Genomic DNA, 23,834 nt, shown 5'->3' with positions numbered 1-23,834 from the left:
CTTGTATGAAGAAGCGCAAAGAACTTGTGAAGTGAGGCTAGAAAGGCTGCTCCAAACAGTAGGATCTAGTAGAAAATTTATTTTGTTAGACTATAGAAAAGCTCTAATGCCAGCCTTTGATTTTTCATTCCATTATGTCACTATATTTAAAAAAATCAGGAAAACTACTTTACATCGGTTCATTAAACTTTATTGAAGTCATTCTAATTTTTTTTTAAGTTTATCTTGGTTTCCTCAGTAAGTTAAAATTAGCAGCTCCACACTATTTAGGTACCAGAGTAAATTTATTTTTAGCACCTTGATAAGCCAAGCTGAAAATATTTTTATAGTAATTTACGTTTGCAAATCTCTGGGGATTTGTTCATTGCAAAAAACACTTCAGAGCACGTCGGAAAGGAACCTAGAGCCCAGTGGGTTTCGGCCTGCCCTTGCCATCTTCCTGACACGTCACCTCAGTTTTGTCCTCCTGCACCTGATTATTCACACCTTCACTTATCATTAGACCACAGCTTATTCTGAGTGAGAGATAGAATGAGGTTATAAAGAAAGGTAAAATTTTGAATTTGAGAGTATGCTTTTTGTTTTGTTAAACTTAGAAACTATGTCTGATTTTCTCTGAAGTCGATTGTCACTGCCCACCTGGACAGTGAGGCTAAAAGCAGGGCTAGAATTGCATAAACACGCCAAGCCAGGTGTCTAGTGTCTCCAGAGAAAGTGGATCGCATCCTTTTGTTCAGGGTGGATCAGGTGTCTGCTCAGTGGTAGAACATTTTGTTCCATACATAAAGCTTTATTTATGGGGGAGAGGGAAGTTTCTTGCAGTTATCTATTGAAAGGACTTGAGAAATTACAATTCGTGAACAGAAAATCTTACACAGTGTACAGTGTCATTCAAAGAACTTGTGGTTTGCGTATTAATAGAGATGTTTGTTCTAAGTTGATTTATGAGAAAGTTTACAGTTGACTGCTTTGCTTTGGAAATCTGGTCACCACATCTAATGAGCCTGTTTTGTTTTTTTTTTTTGAAATGAAGAAGCAAGCATTTTTGGGAAAGCGTGAGGTTTGTTTTCCTCAATTAATTAATTTAGGAATTAGTTCATCTTTTATTAAAGATGTGTATGTTTTTAGTGAAAAGTTAAATATTGCTGAATTATACCCAAGCCACATTTTCCAATTTTGCTGTTACATCCGTATTATATTATTGGTGTTTAAATCACCAATTTGACACCCCTGAGTTGTGCTCCAGTAACAGAGTAACGACCGGAGTCAGAATTCTTGACTCTGATATTGGACCCTAGTGCGATAGTTCATAGTACAGCATTCTGCTTTTTCAGTCAGATGTGCAAATAAATAATATACTAAGCAAAGCTCATGCTGAATTTACATGGAGTTATATTTTTGTTTTGTCAATGTAGACATAGATGTTTTTATCTCAGGAATAAAATCCCTCAACTCAATAATTAGAGAATTTAGCCATTTTTCACACATTGTTTCAACTAAATGATCATTGAACTCATCTCATTACAAGTTCTTAATAATGATCTTTAGACATGACAAATATGGATTATTTATGTAGCTGAGTACCCAAATCCACAGCCTATAAATGCTGACTAATGGCAAAGCAGGCTGGATTATGTTTTATCGAAGGAAGAAAAATTCTCTCTCATTCCCCTAGATCTTTTTGATTCTTTTGATTTGAGTGCCATCTTGAAAGTGTTCAGGTTGTGGTTTATAAAGCCGATCTCGATGGACCTAAGTGAACAGTGAAATTGGTAGACTACTGTAGTGGCAATTACCAGTGTGAGTTATGGGCAGTTGCTCTTATCAACAACTCCTATTTTATCTGTTACATTAATATGGAATTTGCATATTTGATTTGATATCCCACCCTATCTACTAATGTGTTGTCTGGATCACGATTGAAATAAAACAAAGTTATACAAACCCTGCCTTGGTAAGAATCGTTCATGCTGTTGGTGAGCCTCATTAGATAGGCAGCGTGACAAGAAGACAGCGTCTGTAGGATCTGCATTTTTGACCCCCTTCGACCATCATCTTATTACCTGAGACCAGGGTTTGTACACGCAAATACGGAGAATGTTCTTGCATGTCATTGAGACCCCTGAAGTAGGTCGAGGGTTAGATTGTGGAGAGGAGTAAGGATTTGACAAACTGAAGCTAAAATTTTCATTTTCATCTAAACCAAAGAAAGCTGTCAGCCTGATTTGATGATTCCGGTGACAGTTTGCGTTCAGCCTGGGCTGAATCATGGAAGCTTTGTGTTCTGGGTATACCTCGCTCAGAATTAGTGAGTTAAATGAGATGTTCTCAAGTTCCTCTGAGATTTGAGGGACAACTTGACAGTTAGGTTTAAAGTGTTTTTAAAGCTGCAAGTTGCAGCTCACTCAAATGACTGGGGGCTCCTCATCACAAATCAGCCCTCCTTTTCTTCACCATGCCACCCCTCATCTCTGCAGCAGTTCCTGCTGTGGTCAGCCCTTCCATGTTAGTGTGCGGCTTCCTCCTTTTTTTTTTTTAATAACATATCCTGGTTCTTCTCCAACGTACTGGGAGACAGGGGCCCCTGAATCTGCTTTGTCTTCTTTTTCTTTCCTTGTCCTCTCACTGCTTTTGCCATTTTCTTCATACTTCCCCCTGGGAATTTTACCTTCTCCTCTGGCTTCACTATAAAGTCTCTAATTTTATTCCAAACAGAGTCTATCCCCTTATCTTGTTATCTTTCCTGAGCTTGAATCCTCCATTTCTAGTTTTCCTGCTGGAACTTTTTAATCTAGGTGTTGCATTGTCACCCTAACCTAAACTCACCTTATTACAGTATTATTTACTTCTCAATTTGTCCAGTCCACACTGGGGTTTCCTTCTGGTTTTCCTGCTCTTGGTTAATAGGTCATTCTCTTAGACTTGCAGAATAGCAAGTGCCTTTGCTTTTTCGCATTGCATTAAAATCACCACCAACCAGTTATTAGGTCTTACCAACTCTTTCTTCCTTCCTTCTGTCCATCCATCCATCCATCCTTCCTTTCTGCCTTCCTTCCTTTCTTTTCTTAAGGTTTTTGCCGTAGAGGGTGTGCACTCACTGCAGAGAGTGAGACAGACACAGTGAGAGGGAAAGTAAGAAGTCACCCCCCACAGGGAATGATTACACTGCAATCCCTTTTCTGTTCTCCCGGGATCTTGGGCACACTCACACTTGTACCTGGAGTGATTTTTGAAGCCACCAGGCCCAGGAGTTGAACCATAGTCTGCCAGGTGTGAGCCCAACAGTGTGGCCACTATGCCATCTTCTGGTCCCTGTCCCTTTCTTTCTAATATCACCAGCATCTGAACCATCTTGCCTTCCCTTCCTCCTACTCTGCAAGACCTTCATTTTCAATCTATTGAAATCACAATTATGCACCTTACTCCCAATTTTATCAGTATCTTTCCTTGTTTATCTTCCCAGTTCATACTGTTCCATTCATAGTTTTCCTTCTGGAAAATGTATTTACTCATTCAATTATTTAACAGATATTTAGCCAAGTACCTACTGTGTGTGCCCTCAGTTAAGTTTTATAGATACCTGTCTCAAGGGAATTACAGTGTAGTAGAAGAAACTGGTAAGTATAGACAGACAAACGAAGTGCAAGGTGAACAGTGCTGTGATGAATATGCAGGTGTGCACACACACACACACACACACACACACACACACACACACAGTTGGGGTTCCTAACCCAAAATGAATGAATTGACTCAAAGGACTACTCATGGAGGAGGTCTCATCACACCTGAATTTTAGGGGATGAGCAGAACATGTCCAGAGTCACTGGGGGGAAGGTCCTTGCAGGGAGGGGCAGTGGCATTCATGAAAATACGCAGGCAGGTACCACTGGGAATCCTGCACACGCCCACCCGAACGGTCTTATCTGACCTTTCCTCCTGTGTACATTTATTATCAAAGAGGGGACATTCATGGAACTGAGTTACTCCACTCCTGTTTTCATGTCCAGTAGAAATGTGTGCAGACATGCACCAAAAGACAAATACTGGTTTGTCCATAACAGTAATAATCATAATAGCCAAGAAATTGGAATAAGCCAAATATCCATTTCATAGAATGAATAAGATTCTAAATAGTGATTGACTGTTTAAAAAATAATTGGAATAATAATAATAATAGGGGGAAAAATGAAAAGCTTTGAATGATGAAATGGGTATTTTAATGTCTCTGTTTTGACTGATACGCATGGTATTCCTTCTGGAAAAAGAAATGTAACGCACTGTAAAGTTATATGTGATTCAATGTAATATAAACAAGATTATGATGATAAGTAAATGGATTAATAAAAAGAAATATTAAAAAAATTGTATAGACAAAAAAAGAATGAATAAGATTCTAGTAAGTTTATTCAACTAAATGCGGCAAATGAGTTCGAGCTAACCCAGACTGCACATAATACGATTGAATGTCACAGATAGGAGTGAAGGAAGCTAGATCACAAACAGTACGCACTTAACTGTGTGATTCCATTGAAAAAAGAGTTCAACCTCAGAGAAAGCTCATCTGTAAGCAAAGGCCCAGGTGGTGGTTACTCTTAGCGAGGAGGTGACAGTGAAGGTGATAGGAGGAGTTTCCGGGGTCCAGATAACATTCTGTGTCTTCATCTGAGTGAAAGGTCTTCGAGTTGCCAGTGGCAACATCAAAGATGGCAATCTTTGATCGGTGCCCTTTCCTTTAGATGTTTTACTTCTATAGAAAGTCTGCCTTATATAGAAATGGTTTCCACTCCCGAGGCAGCCAGGTGCAAGTAAAGGCTTAAGATTGGAAAAGTTTTGGCAGGAAGAGTTGGAGTCTTTCGGTACTTGATCTCTATGTGGCTAAAATCAAATTAGATGGAGACTCCTGTGGCCAAGAAAAAAACACGATGAGTCCTAGGTAAAGTTAGGTCTGACAGCATGTGGGAAGCACCAGGGCTAAGTACCCTTTGCCAGGCCCCAAGGAGCAGAGGGGGAGTTGGAACAGTTGGGGAGAGTTTTCTGTAGTCTCGGTGGGAAGAGTGTAAAGGCACCAAGGAGGTGGAGACGTTCTCCCATATTCTGTGCCTAGGGATTGCTGCTGCCTGACCCTGCCTTGCTGAAGCACCATGAAGGAAAGAAACCCTTTGCACCCCTCACCTGCACGACTGCGTCAACTGCGTTAGCAGTTGAGCCTAAAACTTGGCAGAGGAGCAGGCCTTTCCAAGAGCCAGAAAATGCACAGGGAAAGTATCTCTAAAAACATAAAAGCATTTTTAAAAAAGCTTTTTAATAATGGCTGCTGGCTAAATCCGGGTTAAAGAATCTTAAGTCTGGGCTATTTAATTCAAGGTCTAAAATATAATTTAGTACATTATAGAAACAAAAGTAAAAAGACTCAAAAGAAGGAATATTTTTAAACATTATCTATTATCATGGGGAAAACTTTGCATACATATATAAGAGTATCAAACTTAGCCTGAAGAAATATTTTTAAATTATGTGTTCATGAAACTAGTGCTGAGTGTCAGTTCTTACAAAAGAAGAGTGGGGGAAGCAATGAAGCCATTTGCCCAAGGGCAAAAAAGAAACCCAGCTAGACAAACAACCGCCTGACAGTGGTTAACAAGACGATTGCCCGTCTTTTATGAAGAGGCTTTGCAAAGGCACAGACCTATCAATAAAGGGCTCAGAGAGGTAAGAAGTAGCGTCGCAGGGTACCTACTCTGCAGCCCCCTGGCTGGGCATGTTGTGGTTGATGTGGACTGAGCAAATCTGCTGTCCTCGAAAGACCAACTAGTGTCTCTGAGCAAAGCTCTTTTCCTGACATGCCTGGTCTGGACAGGTCACATACTTATCTTCTCTTTAAGTAGAATGGAAGCCATTGAAGACACAAGTTGGCCAGCTTCTGTTCCGACATTCCATACAGCATGTCTCCATGTAGACGCTGGGGCATCTCCTTCAGTTTGTAAAATCCAAGTGTGCTCATCGGTAGATGGTTTATTTGTTGGGATGACACAGAAACTTCACTTTCAGATCCCATTTTTTCTGGAGAATTGAATCTTCTTTATAATAAATATATTTTATACCATCTTAGTGATATATTTTTCAATTAATAACAAATTCTTACAAAATATGAAGCACAGAAAGAATGTTCCTCTTCTTTTATTAAAAAAAATAGTTTTAGTGAACCCCTGCCACTAAAATATTCCCTGAAAGTACTATTTTTATAATTAGTGAGTTTCCTATGATATATTTAGTTTAGGTTCAAATGAATATTTATAGTTTATCTTATGATATTGGTTTGTGGTCCCATGATTTCAGTCATTAAAAATTTATTCGTTTTTATAACTTTTTTTTTTTAAAGTTTCTTTCAAATTTCTTTCATTAGACAGAGGCAGGTATCCCTGACAGGGTCTCACCGTGCCACAATTCTCCCCTCAACCTCCCAACCAACCAAGATGACTGGCACACCCAGCATGTTCAGGAATCCAAACCTGGGCCTCCCCTGTGGCCCAAGTATTGCCCAGTGGCAGTCTACCACATGCACCTCTGTGGCCAGGTCTTTGACAGATTTTTATGTCATTAAGGATTCTCAGAGCATAGATATACTGACTGTGAAGGATTTTCTAAGATTTTCAGATTTGTAATTAGAATTTTATTTATAATGAAGTTTTTTGAATCTAGGACTTTCTTAAGAAACAAACATTATTATATATCGGATATTTTTATTAAGTCAAGACAAACAAGTCTTAAAGTTTTGTTGATCATATGAAAGGTAAAAATCTCAAAGCCTTGTAAGTTTCCTTACTCTTGTCTACATTTTGAATGATATAAGCAGCCTAATGTACCCACAATAATAACTAAATTTATAACTTAATTTTTTTCATTATACTTACTCGCTTTCACCTCCTCGGTCATTTCTGTTTTCCTGCCTTCACAGACACAGACAGATATAATTGGTGCTATCTGTGGGAAAATGGAGGTTTAGATCTTAAATTTCATTTTCATGTCATATTTGAAAACTGACTTACTCTGAGAGTGGACAGGTTTCTAGTGTTATTATATAAAAGCCAGTTAGTCCCCCCCAAAAAAATTTGCATAGCTCCACCCATTTGTGATTGTGTCAAAAGTATAGCTGAAGGTGCTTGTATGCTGCAGGGAGCTTCTTAGAGCTATGAGGCTTGCTTTATGTGATGTACGTTTGAGTGTGCTTGATCGAATCACACAGGACTCGATGTTAGAAGTAAGTACGTTGCTCCTGACAATTTCCTAACGGATGCTTCTGTCTCTTCTTTGTCTCCGGCAGTTACCCGGCTGTATGTGAATTCTTACAGCACAATAACTTGTTATCGATACTCCGAGCCCATGAAGCCCAAGATGCAGGGTGAGCCGTTTTGAGTGTTTATGAAAATCATGCTTAGCCCTTTGTCAGAACTTCCTCTCTGCTCGAGCTGTGCGGGTTTCCTCTGACTAGCCTCGCTCCCAGGAGGAATTAGATCTTAAAACTGTCTTGTGATGTCACAGGTATGACAGAATCCTGGGAGATGAGAGGCTGCAGGCGTATTGTAAAATCCTCTGTGAAGTTCTTCCTTTAGCACAAATAAGTCCATGTTCACCTTGCTTTTTTGAGCACTGGAAGAGCGCCTCCTCTTATTTTCTCTCAATCCCTGCATTTCCCACTGTCCCATAAATGAGTAGATGATCAACTCTTTTTCTGTCTGGGTTGGCCATGTGAATGAAGTTACACATAAACATTTCAAAGATATGTGCATTGTACTCTTGTTTAGAAGAACACCATTCCGACCCCTATAACATTTAAAGGAAAAAAATAAGGACATTTAAACAAAGGGGGGAATCCTTTTCTAACCACCAAATGATTACATAAAATTGATTTTGAATTGGTCTGATACATTTTTAAAATGTAGATTAATTTTAAGGATAAAAAAACCCTTAAGAAATGTCAACTATTCACTTTACCGATTCATCAAATCTGCATTATGGAGAATTGGCCCAATTTCAGAATTTGAGGTCTGATTACCTCTTCCTGGATGCTTTACTGAAACGCCTCGTCTGCCTTTACATGATTCAACCCATCCGTTCGTATTATGGGTCTTCTGAGAAGTCGAATGTGTCTGTGTCCGAGCTGTGCGCATGTCTAAAATTGGGCATGTCACGCCTCTGTTCTGAAGTAGGCCCGTGTCTGAGGCCCTTAAATCAAGGCAGACGCTAAGTCCCTTTTGAAATTAGATCTTTCTGGCAGCCCATCAACAGGTATAAACTGATCCAATATTGTATACCCAGAACGTTGTAGATGTTTGAAGAAACCCGTTAAAATACTCAGCCAAGCAGCTCTTCCAAAAGAGAGGAATCAAGCTATTTGATAAATTATAAGTTTGGGGGCCAGCAGGTGCCATGGTGGTTAAGCGTGCTGGACTCCCACATGGCCAAATCCCAGCCACAGAGATTTGAGTCCTGGAACTGGCAGCTTGCTTGCTTTCTCTCTCTCTGTCCCTCTCTGGTCAAATTCAAATAAATAAATAAATGTTAAATGAAATAATTTTAAAAATTATACATTTTAAGATGACTGTTTATCTATCTGAAAGTGCTGTTTGAGCTACCTTTAGAATCCAACCATATTAAGCAGGGTGAATCTACCACAAAGAACAGAACACTGAGGAAATGATAAACATTTTGTTTTTATAGGGTATTTGCAAACTGATAGTCCCAAAATATATTACATAGAAATCATGAGATATATTTTCACCCTATAGGAAAGAGCCAGACTCTCCATATTTTTTGATTATTTGCAAACAAATGTGATGTATGACAAGTGATTGTTGTCCTAGAAGGAGAAAAGTAACTCGGTTGTTGGTTTATTTCCAAAGTTCTTGTGAGTGTTCTGTTTTCTTACTGATTGATTAAATATAACCCCGCTGAGACAATATTTTTTGACCAGCAGACACCAGCAGGCATTGGCAATAAATAACATTTTAAAATAGAACCTCTCAATTTGTAAAATTCATAGATTTAAGGAGATATTCTTTGGGAAAAATTGCTTAGAGTAGGCAGAATGCTTATGTATAACAGACTGTTGTAGATGTATAAAATATTTGGCCTGTTTATTAGGGATACGTCTTTATTCCTCAGCTTATTTGGTCTTTGTATGTCAAAAGTATGGACCTTCTGAGAAATACAGTGGGTACAGGGTACCTCGGTACAGTGCTTAGCCGTGTCCTCTCTGTTGAACACAAGGAAATGAATTAGGACTTTCTCCTGAATTCTTTCCTACCTTGAGGTTGACTGGATTCAAGAATACCTATTTAGAAACTGTTTATATGATTGCGTGTTTTCATCCTCATGCCTGAAAAGGGTTGATGTTTGTTTACAGTATATAGACTTTAGAGAGAAACTATACTTAATGTTGTGTACCTGGATCCTCTTTGGAGGAGAGGACTTACCTCTTTAACTTTCTGTTTTTAAATGTGTAATTTGGTATCACCTTTTTTCTATCTTGTCCTTGTTTTAACTTGCATTTGTTGTTTTTAGGTATCGTATGTACAGGAAAAGCCAAACAACAGGCTTCCCTTCTCTAATTACAATTTTTTCAGCACCAAATTACTTAGATGTATACAATAACAAAGGTAAGTGGTTTTAAATCCCTTTTGCAGTCTTGTATAATGTGTGTAATAATTCTTAAGCTGTTTCATTTTGGGTTTGGTCTTTTAAGTATTTTTAATCATTCTTTTTTTCCTTCAGATTTTCAGTTATTATTTGATGTGGATTTTCTGATTACCCTCAGACTTGCAGATTCAGTTGATCAAAGGGAGAGCCCACACACTATTTTCTAAGTGTTTCCCAGGACATTCTAATGTGTAGCAGATTGACTGCTGCTGCTCTGGTAGATAGAAATTTTCAAGAAAATAATAGAGCCAGTAAATGGCCTAGTGCTTAAGGGAGCTGGATCCCACATGGCCAACTACAGTTCGAATCCCAGCCCCGGATGCTTAAAAATCACACCCACATGGCCAACTGCAGTTCGAATCCCAGTTCCGGATGATTAAAAATCACGTCAGGTGCATATGAATGCATGCCCCAAATCCCATCAGGGTGAGGCAATGGAGGAGAAGGAATTGTGGTGTGACCATGCCTCATCTTGGGGGAGTGCTTTCTCCCTCTCTTTTTTGTCTCTTTGTCTCTCTCTGGCAAGCACACATATCCTCTGACAATTAATTTTAAAAAAGAGAATAATCAGTAGTAAAAATCATCCTCCTTAAAAAGATGTGTATTTAAATAAGAATAGTGTGATGGTGCATGGAAAAGATTAAGAAAAATAAGCAAAAAGAAGCTATAGCTTGAAATTCGAATCCAAAATACATTTATTGAACACCTGCCATGAGTTAGCTTCTGTGCCAGGCAAGTAAATGCTTGTTTCCATTTAAAAAAAAGTTTTAAAGTAAACTTCAAGGTAAATATCATTAGCCCCTTCCCTTTTCTCCCGTTTAATATGTAGAGTTCAGTCCCTGTGGTTAGTCATTTTGCCCAGTAGGGAAGGAATCAAACCCAGCCTTTGGTTCAGTGTCTAATGCTTTTTTCTTGAAACTCCACACCTGTGTGCCTGAAACAGGAAAGCAAGAGCGCATTATTACTAACAGGGAAGATTCATTGACCCTGCTTTCCTGAAGGTAGTCTCTATGTAGAGACAATGTGAAGTGTTGCAGGAGTGTCAGAACAGGTGATAAAGTGAAAAAGGTATTAGCTGTAGTTGGTGTTGGTCTGGATATCAGAGAAGCAGCATGTCTAGGTGTGTCTGTCTGAGATGAGGGGAAATGGAGACAGAAAGACTAACATCAACCACTCTGTATGTGTGAGGTCCAATACGGCCCAGCACAGGCAGAAAAAGGCAACCTAGTTTCTAGGCCAGTGGGAAAGCCTCTGGAATTAGGTGCCATTCCCATGCATCAGGGAGGTGTCCTGGCCCAGCCTGGTGCCAGGAGACATAGTGTGGCCCTGATGACCTCACTCCCAGGCACCTCTTGAATGTCTTTAGTTCTTGATAGGTGCCACCTTTGTTTCCCTTCTGTTTCCAGGTTCCCCGTCTGGTACTTCCATTTCCTCCTGCACGGAGCTAAGCCCTGACCCCTGACTGGTCACCAAGTATCCTGCTCCAAAAGGCAGAGCCCATGCAGTCACCAAGCTGCCATGCACCTTGCCTCTCCCGACACTCCTCCTCTGTCCCCCAGACAGAACACACAACTCCTCTCCCTTGTACCCCAGGGCATGATGTCTGTTGGATGGAGTTCGGAGTTCGCTGTGGTCACATCGTCATTTATGTTGCCATTGGCTGTGGCAGGTCCCCCTCTGCAGCCATGGAGAGGGTTGTCAGTGGGCACAGTGCAGGTTCTGCCACAACCAAGGGGTCTGGGGACAGTTCCTGGAAACAAGGAGAAGACTACCCTCAGTAGTCTGTGCAGAACAAGGTGCAAAATCAAATGAAAGATGTTTTTGCATGTCATGTACTTGAGAGGCAGTTGACCAAGTAACATTTGGGTGATTTCATAAAAATATAAAACACAATGTGATTGAATAATCTAAGAGAGACAAACACTTTTTTTTTGTTTGGAGAGATTTTCACTGTAATCCCTTCTCCTCCATTCTCCTCTCGGGATCTTGGGCACGCACGCACACGCACCCGGTGTGAGTTTTAAGCCACCGGGTCCGGGACACGAACCGCGGTCGACTATGTGGGAGTCCAGCGACATAGCCATTACACTAACTGCTGGTTCCCGAGAGACAAACACTTTTGATAAGGATACTTTTCTGAAATGTTACAAGAAGGCATTAAGATAAAATATGATCTAGACATTTAAAAATGGATAATATTTAATTCAAAGGAGGGGAAAAAGTCAAGTCCAGTGAATTTTTTTAAGCAGGAAACACGATTAGTATAAAAACAATAACGACTAATTCCATCGATTGGATGAAGGCTCTCAATCTGAACAGGAATGGTCCTTGAGGCCCCGCCAAGGAATGCCTGACTCATATTGCATTTGCCACCAGGATTCTGTAATTTACCGAAGGTATATAAAATACGAACATGGGTGGTTTTTATTCTTTGGCCTTTAAGAAATATTTTAAAAATATAAGTCCTAGTAAGGGAATGGCTAGGAATCTTATTTTCTTGCCAGAGACGGACTGCTAAGTTGCATTTACTGTACTTAACAAATCTTCTAACCATCAAAAGAATAAAATCAAGAGTAAAAGAAGATAAAGAAAATGGAACTTTACTACATAAAAAATAGACTTGTAACCGTAGGTAATATAGTTTTGCTCCAACCCCAGGGCTGTTTTTCACGTAAGATGTGTGCTGCTGCTTCGTGTGGTTCTGACTTATCAGTGTAAGGACTTTAAACAAAAAAAAAGAAGAAGCCAGTGCATCACTAGCTTTGAGATTTTGTCCTCCTTTGACTGGGTTCTCTTGCCTTGGGGTAGATCACAATCTCTCAGGAATGGGATGGAAGCATTCATTTCGGGGACCTTTCTTATAAAAGAAAAAATTCTCCTGAGACAAAGAAGATAAACTGATAGGAAAAAGAAAGACTTGTTCTTTAGTTTGAGCATAATTTCAAAAGACTTTTGTATGAAATTCCTGAAGCACTTTAGAGCTATTATACTAACAGTGGGTACAGCATGTGGGAGTGGGAGTCAATTATTCACTGCTAAAGTGAGGATTACTGTATTTGAATAAAATCAATGTTAACTAGAATTTTTAAAAGCAGTGTAATGAAATTGGGTTGCAGGCACCTTAAAAACACAATCAATGGGAAAATGACAGTCAAGAATCTTTGAGTCTAACCATTTGATTTAAAAAAGTAGCTGACTATAGAGGGCTTTAGATACACAGTGTAAGATTTAAAGTACAATTTGATTTTTAGAGCTCCTGTGGATTAAAGCAGCAACAGTACTCTTTGGCAGATGGAAAGAATGACAAAAGTGAGTTCGTTCTGCCATCTTAAAACCAGCAATAGCTGTTTCAGGTTCACGTCCATAATAAATATCCAGTAGTTCTGATTGGCGCTTCCTACTTGCCACTGCTCGTGGGCACCATTCAGAAAGCTGTGAGGACTGAGTGTGCCCTCCCTTGGTGGAGCCCAGTTCATCCCTCTTACCCACCCCAGTCTGCACTAACACGGTCGCCTTCTCTCCTGTTGCCCTGATTCTGCATCCTGACTCTGACAAATCTTGCAAGGGACCGTGGTCTCAGACAGAGGTCTGAGTCACAGCTCTGCCATTAAACAACTCAGTTACACTTATTGGACAGGTGGTGCCATCTCTGTAAAATGAGGGGAGAACGTTCTTTTGTGAATTATTCATGAAATTGCTTTGAAACAAAATGCTGTGTGATATTAAAATATCATCATCATTGAATATTTGATGTTGTTTTATTCTGCTACGTGTTAGTGCAGGGCTTCATGGAAGCTGGCAGGAAAAAAAAACACAACCATTTCCTCAGCTTCTTACTTTTAATTTTACTGTATGGCTCAGCTTACCATTAGGACCGATCTCTCTGCTTTACTCTGGGTGAACCCCTCACTTTAGCTGAATTGTTTGACTCATTGCCTTTGGACATAACTTCTTCCCACCTAAAATGTGTGTCTTGCTCTTCTGCCCATCACTGTGGGCAAAGCTGTCAGTGTGTGGTTGTCCTCTGAACATCAGGGCCGTTCATTTTCCCATGTATTTACCGTTTACTTTTCTTCTAGTTTGCTTTTCTATGCATTCTTGCTGCTTCCCAATCAGATTATAGTTAGTTGGAAACTGGAGGCTTTTTGATACACATTGTAAGGCCAAGCTGCTTATACATGGAAGGCAGTTCATAAATGCATTGGTCAGGATACTTTTTTCAGGAAATGAATAGCAAGTCAGTGCCCCAAAGTACCTTATCAATATTGACCACAGATCTTTATCTCTACTTCAATTACTGCTGGAACCAGTGCTGGTGTCTTTCCAAGCTGGACTTAAACATTTGCTGAACACTTGGCACATTCAAATTATTTTACTCCTGTGAACCTGTAGCTCTAAAGGAAAAACGATTTCTGAGTTACCCAAGTATACCAAACAGAAAATAAAGGCAGGAATGACACATAGCTTTAATTAAAAAAATATATATATGTGTGTGTATATATATATATATATATACACACATATATATATACACTGCCTGTAAAAGTGACTTCAATCCCATCCATTCACAAAAACAAACCTTTATTGAGAGCTTACTATGCACCAAGCACCATGCTAGGTATTAGGGATATAAATGAAATCAGATAGACGTCATCTTCACCCTCGTTCGTACTATGACCTGGGAGTATGATGGACATTGAACAAATAATTCCACTAATAATTATCTAAATGTCTTTGGAAAATACTATCAGAGAAAATGGTAGTATGATGTGAGAATGGTGATTACTCTGTAGAGACAAAAAAACACTCAACTACAAGTGACACTTAAGCAGTCTTAGAGTATAATCTTTAAGGATTTAGAAATTCGGTTGCAGGTGTGAACGCTGCATCAAACAATTCAGTTGGGCCAGTCCACAGCCAGTTCTCTGCAGTCCAGATGAGTTGTCTGATATGGGCGAGTAAGTGGATGGGCAGATGGATATATGATGTGTATATACAGGGTATATATCTTAGTTCCAGGAAAACCTACGAGGTCAGTCTTAAACGTGAACGTGATTTTTAGTGTTGACAAACACTTGGAGAGCATTTTTGTGCCTTTCTAACCACAGACATAAATAATAAGTTGCTTTACACATCGGAAAACAGCTCCGAGACTTTCTCCCATGTCATCCCTTTTCCCAGCCTTTGCTTTTTTCCTGCCATCATCTCAAGTCTAAAGATCCTCTTCATTGCTCTTAAGGAACTGTTTGTCCCAGTTTACTTATTTTCCATATCGAAAATGTGAGCATATATTCATGGTCATTTTTTGTTAGTTGATATTTCCAACAAATTATAGGTCAATTTATTTTTTTTCCTCCTAAACCAGAAACATAAGACATACCCCCCAAATAATCATTTTTTAATTGGTTTAATAAATATTTTTTTATTCTTTATTTCTGTGACTGTGATAGAATTACACACAAAAGATCATTTTTTTCATACCGATTATTAAAGCTAGGAAAGTCTACCAACAATGGTATTGAATATTGGAATTTATAAAGAACAAAGCAGAAACGGGACAATACAGTATTAATGCTTCTTTATTAACATGATTTGGTAAAGAAGAAATTTTTGTAGAAATGTAAGGCTGGAGAGAAAATGAGTTTAGGAAGTTTTGATTGGTTTTCAGAGAAATCATTGCACTGAGATGAAAATAAAATTCACTGCAGAAATGAGAAGCTGAGAAATGTTTCAGCAGAATGTCCCCTTTCACTGACTTTTATTTCCAGGACTCTCTAATAATTAACCTAGCTGTGTTTATTAGAATTTTCTTTATCGTTGTCATTAGAGTGTTACTTTGAGTGAGATAGCTTGGTGTATTTTCTTTGTAATCCTAGATTGGTGATATATTTAGTAAATGTAAATAAGTCCTTTCAGTTGTGACAATATACCATACATACATATCCTGTTTGCTTGATTCCTACAAATAGCATATAATAGTAATAATAATAATGAACATTTATTAAACCCACCATATGCCAGACACCACTCAGAGTGCTTCCAGGTATAAATGTGTTTCATCTTTCTTTTTTTTTTTTAGAGAGGTTTTCGTTTTAGGGTGCATGTGCTCCCCAGAAAGAGAGAGAAACAGAGAAACAGAAAGTGAGAAATCACCCCCCGGGGGGGGGGGATGGCCACGCTGCAATCCCTTCTCCATTCTCCTCTTGGGATCTTGGGCACACATGCACACATGCCCAGCATGAGTTTAAGCCACTGGGACCAGGACTCGACCGCGGTCGGCTACATGGAAGTCCAGCGATATAACCATTACGCCAACTGCTGATCTTGTGTTTCATCTTTCAACAACCTTCTGAATCACCTTATATTGTAATTTTGATTTGATTGATGAAAAACTAAGGCATGGAGCCAGCAGGTAGCATGACAGATAAGGCGCTGATCTCCCACACGGCCGACCGCAGTTTGAGTCCTGGACATGGCGGCTTAAAAGTCATGCCGAATGTGTGCATGTGTGCCTAAAATCCCAGGAGGAGGAGGAGAAGGGATTGAGACGTGGCCAGGCCATCCTTCCAGGGGTAATTTCTCACTTTCCCTCTCACTGTCTCGCTTCCTTGTTCTCTCCTGCATGCTTTCTGTGGTAAAAAAAAAAAAAAAAAGAAGAAAGAAAAGCTAGGGCATGGAGGGGTTGAGTGCTTTTCCTGAGGCTCCCACAGCTAGTCCCAGTTAAGGCTGGGACTGACACAGCACACTGACTTCGGTGCCCACGATGTCGATAGCCTGTCTGCACTCTGATATTTGCAAGGTTTCAGGGCAGTGTTTTCTCTGATCCGAGGTTCAGCTCATGACTGCATTATGCTTAGGTGACTCTGTTCTTCAATAAGACAAGAAAAGCTTTTGAAAGAAAGAGTCATTTGTTACCACTTTAAAATTACATGAGTGTTATATATCCACATACATGCATTATTAAAGAATGAAGTTAGAGTACTTTTACATTTTTCTAAAATAAATAATTCATTTCTCTCTTTAAATTGTATCCCCTAAAGCAGTTACACTTTTGTTTATTCAACTCCAATGTGAAAGTGTCATTGCTGGAAGCCACTTCCTAAGTAAGGTAGTTTTAGACCAGTAGTTCACACTGGTCAAAAACTGGCTCACATTTGATCATTTAATTGGTGAGAAAAGAATAAGGAAAAAAAATAACTCATCAAGATTTAACATTTAAGAGTTACTGTCTATATTTTAATTGACTAAATTTAGACATAATCTATATGTCTTTGCTCCAGCAAATGGCTTTAAGGATCACTACATAATTGTGAATGTAGTCAGCTAAGTAATTGTCAAACTTCAGCACAGTAAAAACACAGTGCTTGAGATAATCTTGACTTTCCACGTAGTTTTGCCAATAGAATCATAGGATTTTGGATCGCCAGGTTAGGAGAGACCTCACCAGGGCAAGGAATTCCCTCCTCAAGGCTGAACCCTCAACCCAGTAGAGTGTTCTGCTGCCAGTTGAACAGAAACAGCTGGGGCGGGGGTGGGGGGGGGTAATCCTGATGCGTTGGATTTCTCTGCCTCCTAGCTCTGATAGTTAGCATCATATGCTAGACTGAGCCTCCTTGTCTAGAAATTGAAATATCTATAAAGCATTTAATGGAAAAAAACAGTAACAATAGAAGTAATATTAAAGGCTTGAATCAATGCAATGTCCCTTGCTAATCATTATTTAGAAATTCTAAGCCTGAACCTGACAATGTCAGACTGGGGGTGGGTTGTGGCATGAAACCCCTATTGGGGTCTTTTCTATTTCTGTCTGTCTCTATCATGGAAGAAATAAATGAGTAAACTTTTAATTTAAAAAAATAAGAAAATTACATTTGGAATGTGTTGAATCCTCTTGATTAGCAGTATTTTTATAGTTCCCCTTAAATTGGAAGCTCTCTTTTGACCCTTCTAGTCTTGTCATTGATCGCTTTATCTTCAGCTTCTCCAGTGATAACAATTGTAGAGACAATACTGAAAAATGTTATCAGGTTTATATGAAACATTAATGTTTACATCTTGTCAAAATTGTGAAATTCGAAGTGAGAGAGGCCCCCCTTTTTAAAAATGTTTGTAGATTTGGATGTGGTCTGGTAGTCTAGTACAGGACTTAAGATACGGATTTTATTTGTTGGGCTTCACTGTATACAGAGGGTCAGCTGCGTTACTAGAAATATAGAGCTTCAGAGCCTCTCCCCATTCACCAAATGGGAGACCCTAGATTACTGACTTACATTTTTTACATGTCTTTGAAAGCAGGATTCTAAGATATAGTAAAAATGGTCAGACTAAGTCATTTGTCTTAGTCCATTTTCTGTAACCATAATGGAATACTCAGATATAAGTGGGTCACTTATATAATAGAAGCATATTTGGCTCCTTGTTCTGGAGGCTGGGAAGTTCAAGAGCTTGGTGCTGGCATCTGACACAGGTCCCCTACTGTGTCATAACAAGTGTAAGGACAGAGGGAGAATGGGGGCTTAACTTCATCCTCTTATCAGGCACCCACTCCTGTGACCAGTAAACCCCTCCCTGAGTAATCATTAATCCATTCATGAGAGTGGACCTCCTCGGGTCTTCCCTCTTACCATCACAGTGGCAAATCTCAACAGGAGTTTTGGAGAGAGTATTTAAACCTTTGCATAATTGTATAACTTTTGAGACTTTTAATTCTGACACCAGGAAAAGAGCATACGCAAGCCTCCATGTCCATGGGGTGGGTTTTCTTCAGGCTTTGCTTTACATTCTTCAGGCTTTTCTTTACACTTGCTGGTACCACCAAAGAGCAGTTATTGCTGTGCTGTCTGGTCTTCTCTAAACTAATAACATAGGCCCACAGGTATGTCACACTCTCTCTCCAGATCTCTGATACAGCTAGGCGACAGGAGGTGACATGGAATTGCTACCGGAGAAAGGAGCTCTGTGCCCATGGACTTTGGTCCTTTCTTTCCTGTTTCTCAGACAAGGTCTTAGAAGGTGGGCTCGAGTAATTCTTGAGGCACAACTGTTCGTACTATTTAGATTGCACTGGAGATAAGCATCTTTTAAGCACTTCAGAGAAGAGGACACTGCGAGGCCTTAGTTGAGTTTTATCATCCAGTGACAGTCGGAAGCAGGCGGCAGGGGCGGCGAGTGTGGGAGGTGGAAGCTGAAATGTTAACTGTGAATTTCGTGACTGCGGATTTTTCGGACTGTTGCCTTTCAGTTTCTTTTTTTTTTTTTTTCGTGTATTTTTATGGTATATATTTATTATGCAAAAATATCCACATTTATGAGTAACTCATTAAGGTTATTCCAGAAATATTTTTTCCATGGATATGCCATGTTGCTGAAGAAAAAAGAACATATACTGATGTCTTTACATTTTTAAATTAAAATTATTCTTTTTCTAAAATCTAGAGGGGAAAAAAAGGAAAGGTCCTATGGAATTATTGAGAATATTGATCGGTCCTTGCATTAATGGTGAGCTCTTTATTCTGGAAGTTTGTTAACATCATTCAGACCAGGAGGAGATCATGTCATTTATCTAGATAAACCCACAGTTGGGAGGTAACTGAGACCTTGCTCAGAGACAGGGAATGGCCTCAGGTCCCAGAAGTCATTAAGGACACAATCCATCCAGCAGTCTGGGCACCTGGCCTTCCAGCCCAGTATTAATTTTGAAAGGGCCCAAACATGCAAGGAATCTGTGTCCAAAACGTGGAGACACTGAGTGTTGTCCGTGTGAGTATATGTGGGGTATAGTACTTCAAGGACGTTAAATTCAGGCCAAAGCTGAAGTATGGTGCTTAACTGTGACCTTATCCAAATAATTCTACCGCTCCGTTTGCTCATTTTCAAAATGCAAAGGACATAGTGAAGGTTGGTGCTAATGTTTTTAAAAGGCTCAACAGTGCCTGGCATATGGCTCAGGAAAGTAGCTAGTGTTGAAATTTATTATTGCTATTGTTAATAAACAAAAACGAAATCTAAAACAGTGTCTCTTTTACCACCAGACACTGAAATTGTGGCAACCCCGTGTCAAATACATGCTTTTATCATGTCAGCTACGAAGCAGAACTTCTGCTTTATCTGTTGGACAAGTCTCACCCTCTCTCATGAGTCACATCTGAATCAAACATGTATTTCGGCTAACACAAAAATGCCTTTAATTACGAATACCAAATTCCAAGTTAAATTAGTTTAATGACTGGGGCCAGGATTCCTTCATTGATAATATATGAGAGGCAGCAGGGCATGGAGGGGAGGGAACGGTGTTGGTGTGGAGAAAAGCAGCTGAGTTGTTTTGGGGTTTTTGGGGGGAGAGATTTTCACTGTAGGGTGCGTGCGCTCGCCAGACAGAGAGAGACATAGAGACAGAAAGCGAGAAATCATCCCCCAGGGGGGATGGTCATGCCGCAATCCCTTCTCCTCCATTCTCCTCTCGGGATCTTGGGCACGCACACACACGTGCCCGGCATGAGTTTTAAGCCACCGGGTCCGGGACGGGAACCGCGGTCGACTACATGGGAGTCCAATGACATAGCCATTACGCTAACTGCTGGTTCCCAAAAGCAGCTGAGTTTAAGTGGGACTGAGGTCTGCATTGATAGTTGTTTAAGAAGTGTCTTCCTTTCTCGGGAACCAGCAGTTAGCTGTCTGGCGCGCACACGAGCCCTATAGCGAAAACCTCTCTTAAAAAAAAAAAGTGTCTTCCTTTCTCGACTGCAGTTCCTTTGTCTGTAACAAGGACAGTCACACCTGCTTCTGGGATTGGTTGTGAGGATTAAATGACAGATTATATAAAGCCTCTCCCTTTCCTCCAGGGCACTGTTAATTATAATACTGATTTTCCTTTCTCCTGCTACACCATCAAGCTAATGTTAATAAAAAGAGGGAGAAACTTAGAGGACAAAGTACTCTTTGAAAAGACAACTTAGAGCCTTGAAAGATTCTTTTGAAGATGTGAGGATACTCTGCGGCTGTGAATATGCAGTATTCAGAACCACTTTTGTAGCACACAGCAAAGGTGGGAAATGGTTTGCTTTTCCCATCCCGAAGGTCAGAATTATCAGTGTGGTAATTTGCCTTTTTTTTTCATTTGTATGTTTTCAATACGATGTAAATAAACTCTTAGGCCAAATGATATACACATAAATGATAGACTAATGTAAGAAGGAATGGGTTTAGAGAAATATATATAGGGTTCAGTGTTCATGGAAAGAAGAGGATGGCTCCCTTCATGTCAGTGTTGACTACATTCTTCTGCAGTTCTTGTCCCCAAAATGTCTGTGACCCCATATTTCCTAGAACCATGTTCGTCACCTAGAGAAACGATCCTAAGCAAAGCCTTCGTGTTCAAAGTATGGGTTTAGTTAAATGCAGGCTGTAGAAAACATCGACATATTGTTAGGCTGCAACGTGATTTATGCAGTATTTATGTCGAAGAGAACTGTACATCCTCTGTCTACTCTGGACTGATCAAACCCACGCAGGAGAGGCATTAAGTTCTGTGCCACGTTTCAACTGAGTGTTGCCAGTCTGGCATGGAAAAAATGTAAGGATAAGTAGAGTGAAGAAAAGTATCAAGAAGCGATTTCATATGAAAGAGGTTGGAGGGATTAAGAACGAGTTACTTGGGAAAAATCACAGGGGAAATAGCAAGATGTGACCGTAACCTCTGAGCATGTGCTCAGAGTCAGGTAGTTTGAAGACAAAGGAAATACCAAACCTGGTGAATGCCACTTTTCCTCAAAGATGGCAAAGTTAGGCTCGTGTGCGAATGCGTAGAATAACTATGATCCAAACTGAGTAACAAATGCATTATGGAGATAAGAGTCATGGGCTTTTGGAATTTAGAGAAAGGACACAGAATAGCCACGGGAAGAAATCAGAAGACGCCTCACTGCAGAGATAGAGTTTGGGCTGGCCCCCAAACCCTGGGAGGGAGTTGGATATTCAGAGGCCCTGAGGAATTATTCCTGGTTAAAGAGGCAGGTGCAGAGCTTCACAAGTCCTGTTACGTTATAGATAGCCTTTAATAAGAAGTTCTACATAAATGTGAAAACTAATCATTGATTCAGAAACATTTTAAATAGATTTATTTTTGGAGAGATTTTTGCTATAGGGCACTTGCGCTTGCTGGAAAGATGGAGCGACAGAGACAGACAGAAAGCGATACATCACCTCTCAGGAGAAATGGTCACACCACCATCCCTTCTCCTCCAGTCTCCTCTCAAGATTTTGGGCACTCAGGCACAGGTGCCTAGCATGAGTTTCAAACCACTGGATCCAGGACTCGAACCATAGTCAGCCACATAGGAGTCCAGCACCTTATCCACTACACGACCTGCTGGCCCCTTAAATGGATTTTTAAAAGTTTGTTTATTTATTTTCTGAGAGAACAAGAGAGGCAAGGGTATTCTCATGAAGCCCTTCATGGCCCATCCTCCCACATGCCCTGCAGCCCCGCCCAGGACCTTGGCAATGAACCAAGACCCTTCTCATATTATCCTCAGCGTCACACAGCTATGGCCCTGCTACCTGTGCCACCACAGCGGGGCCAAAACACGGATTTTTTAAGGGCAATCTTTGTTCTCCTATCTGTGATCACATGCTACAACATTGTAAATAATGTGGCATATAAATATCAACCTACAAAGAAAAAACTAGAATAGCAAAATTATTGATCCTTTATATTATCAATTCTTAAATATGAATCGGAAACCCTTATCCAATATCGTGTAGGATCTATTTATTATTCTCCACTAACGTTGTATTAGATACGTCATGACATGATAATAAAAATGAAATCTCGTCAAAGCTCAGGAAATTAATATGGAAGCATCATTTTTAATACTTAACAGGCTGTTGTTTAGAAACAAGTATACTTTCTCTGTATTTCTCCAAGAAGCAGAACTAGGATCAGTGAGTGGTAAGAGCAGGTTTAAGCTCAACCTGACAATTTTCTGCCACTTAAAATTGTCTATGCATAGATTATGGGATCCATTAAAACAGGTGACTTTTCCTTTATGGGAAGTGCTCAAGAGACCTGCTGTCAGTTAGGTCTGCTACGGTGTTAATTTCTGAATCCCCTTAGAAGTGAGACTCACTGTCCCGTCACGATCTTCCCATTCTGTGTAACGTTCTGTGTGTGCATATCTAACCTGCAGACATCATCTGTATAGAGTGAACCATGGGGAGTCACTTTTCTTTTATTCTTTTCTCTCTCTTTTTTTTTTTTTGGCAGTTTTTTGCTATAAGGCACATGTGCTTGCCAGAGAGACAAAAAGTAGGAAATCACCCCCCCAGTGGGGATGGCCATGCAGCAATTCCTTTTCCTCCAGTCACCTGTCTGGATTTGGGGAACTCACGCACACATGCGCAGCAAGCATTTCAAGCCTCTGGGTCCAGGACTTAAACCGCACAGGGCCATGTGGGAATCCAGCTACGTAACCACTATGTCATCTGCTGGTCCCTGGGGTCATTTTCCTAAGGGGAGTGCTGCATCTTTTTCAGAAGTCAAGGGTAGAGTCACAGAGTTGAAGAGTGGAGTCTTATTATGTTATGTGGGATTTAATCCAAACATTTTAGTAAGTCAATATAGCCATATAATTTAAACTTATCTTGTACAACTATTGTAAACTGTATTGGAAAAAATGTGTTTTGTTGTCGTTGTTAAGAAAGATTTTTGCTATAGGGCACATGCGCTTGCCAGAGAGAGAGAGACAGAAAGCAAGAAATCACCCCCTGTGGGGGATAACCACACTGCAGTCCCTTCTCCTCCAGTTTCCTCTTGGGATTTTGGGCATGCACTACACATGCCTGGCATGAGTTTTAACCAACCAGGTCCAGGACTCGAACCACAGTTGACTATATGGGTTCCAGTGAAGTAACTGTTACATCATCTGCTGGTCCTGAAATGTGTGCTTTTAGAAAAAAATAAATAAATGTGGGGCCAGCAGGTGGCGTGGGGGTTACAGTATTGGATTCCCGCATGACTGACTGTAGGTCGAGTCCCGTACCCAGTTGCTTGACAGTCAGGTTGGTTGTATGTACATGCATGCTCAAAATCTTGAGAGGAGAGGAGAGGAGAGATTGATTGTGTTGTGGCCATTTTC

At 40.1% G+C, this 23,834-nt stretch overlaps 1 protein-coding gene across 2 annotated transcripts in view; it reads left to right on the top strand.

Annotated features, from left to right (window-relative positions):
* Window positions 1-23,834, top strand: part of PPP3CA (protein phosphatase 3 catalytic subunit alpha) — a 161,221-nt gene that overhangs the window by 99,354 nt on the left and 38,033 nt on the right. For both annotated transcript variants that reach the window (XM_027767270.1, XM_027767269.1), the window contains exons 6-7: window positions 7,325-7,402; window positions 9,565-9,659. In XM_027767270.1, coding sequence (XP_027623071.1) covers window positions 7,325-7,402; window positions 9,565-9,659 — 173 coding nt within the window. The remainder of the gene's footprint in view (window positions 1-7,324; window positions 7,403-9,564; window positions 9,660-23,834) is intronic.

This window comes from Tupaia chinensis, unplaced genomic scaffold (assembly GCF_000334495.1).
Source record: "Tupaia chinensis unplaced genomic scaffold, TupChi_1.0 Scaffold144137_1, whole genome shotgun sequence".
Classification (NCBI taxonomy): Eukaryota; Metazoa; Chordata; class Mammalia; order Scandentia; family Tupaiidae; genus Tupaia; species Tupaia belangeri.
This window is presented reverse-complemented; position numbering and strand designations above follow the sequence as displayed.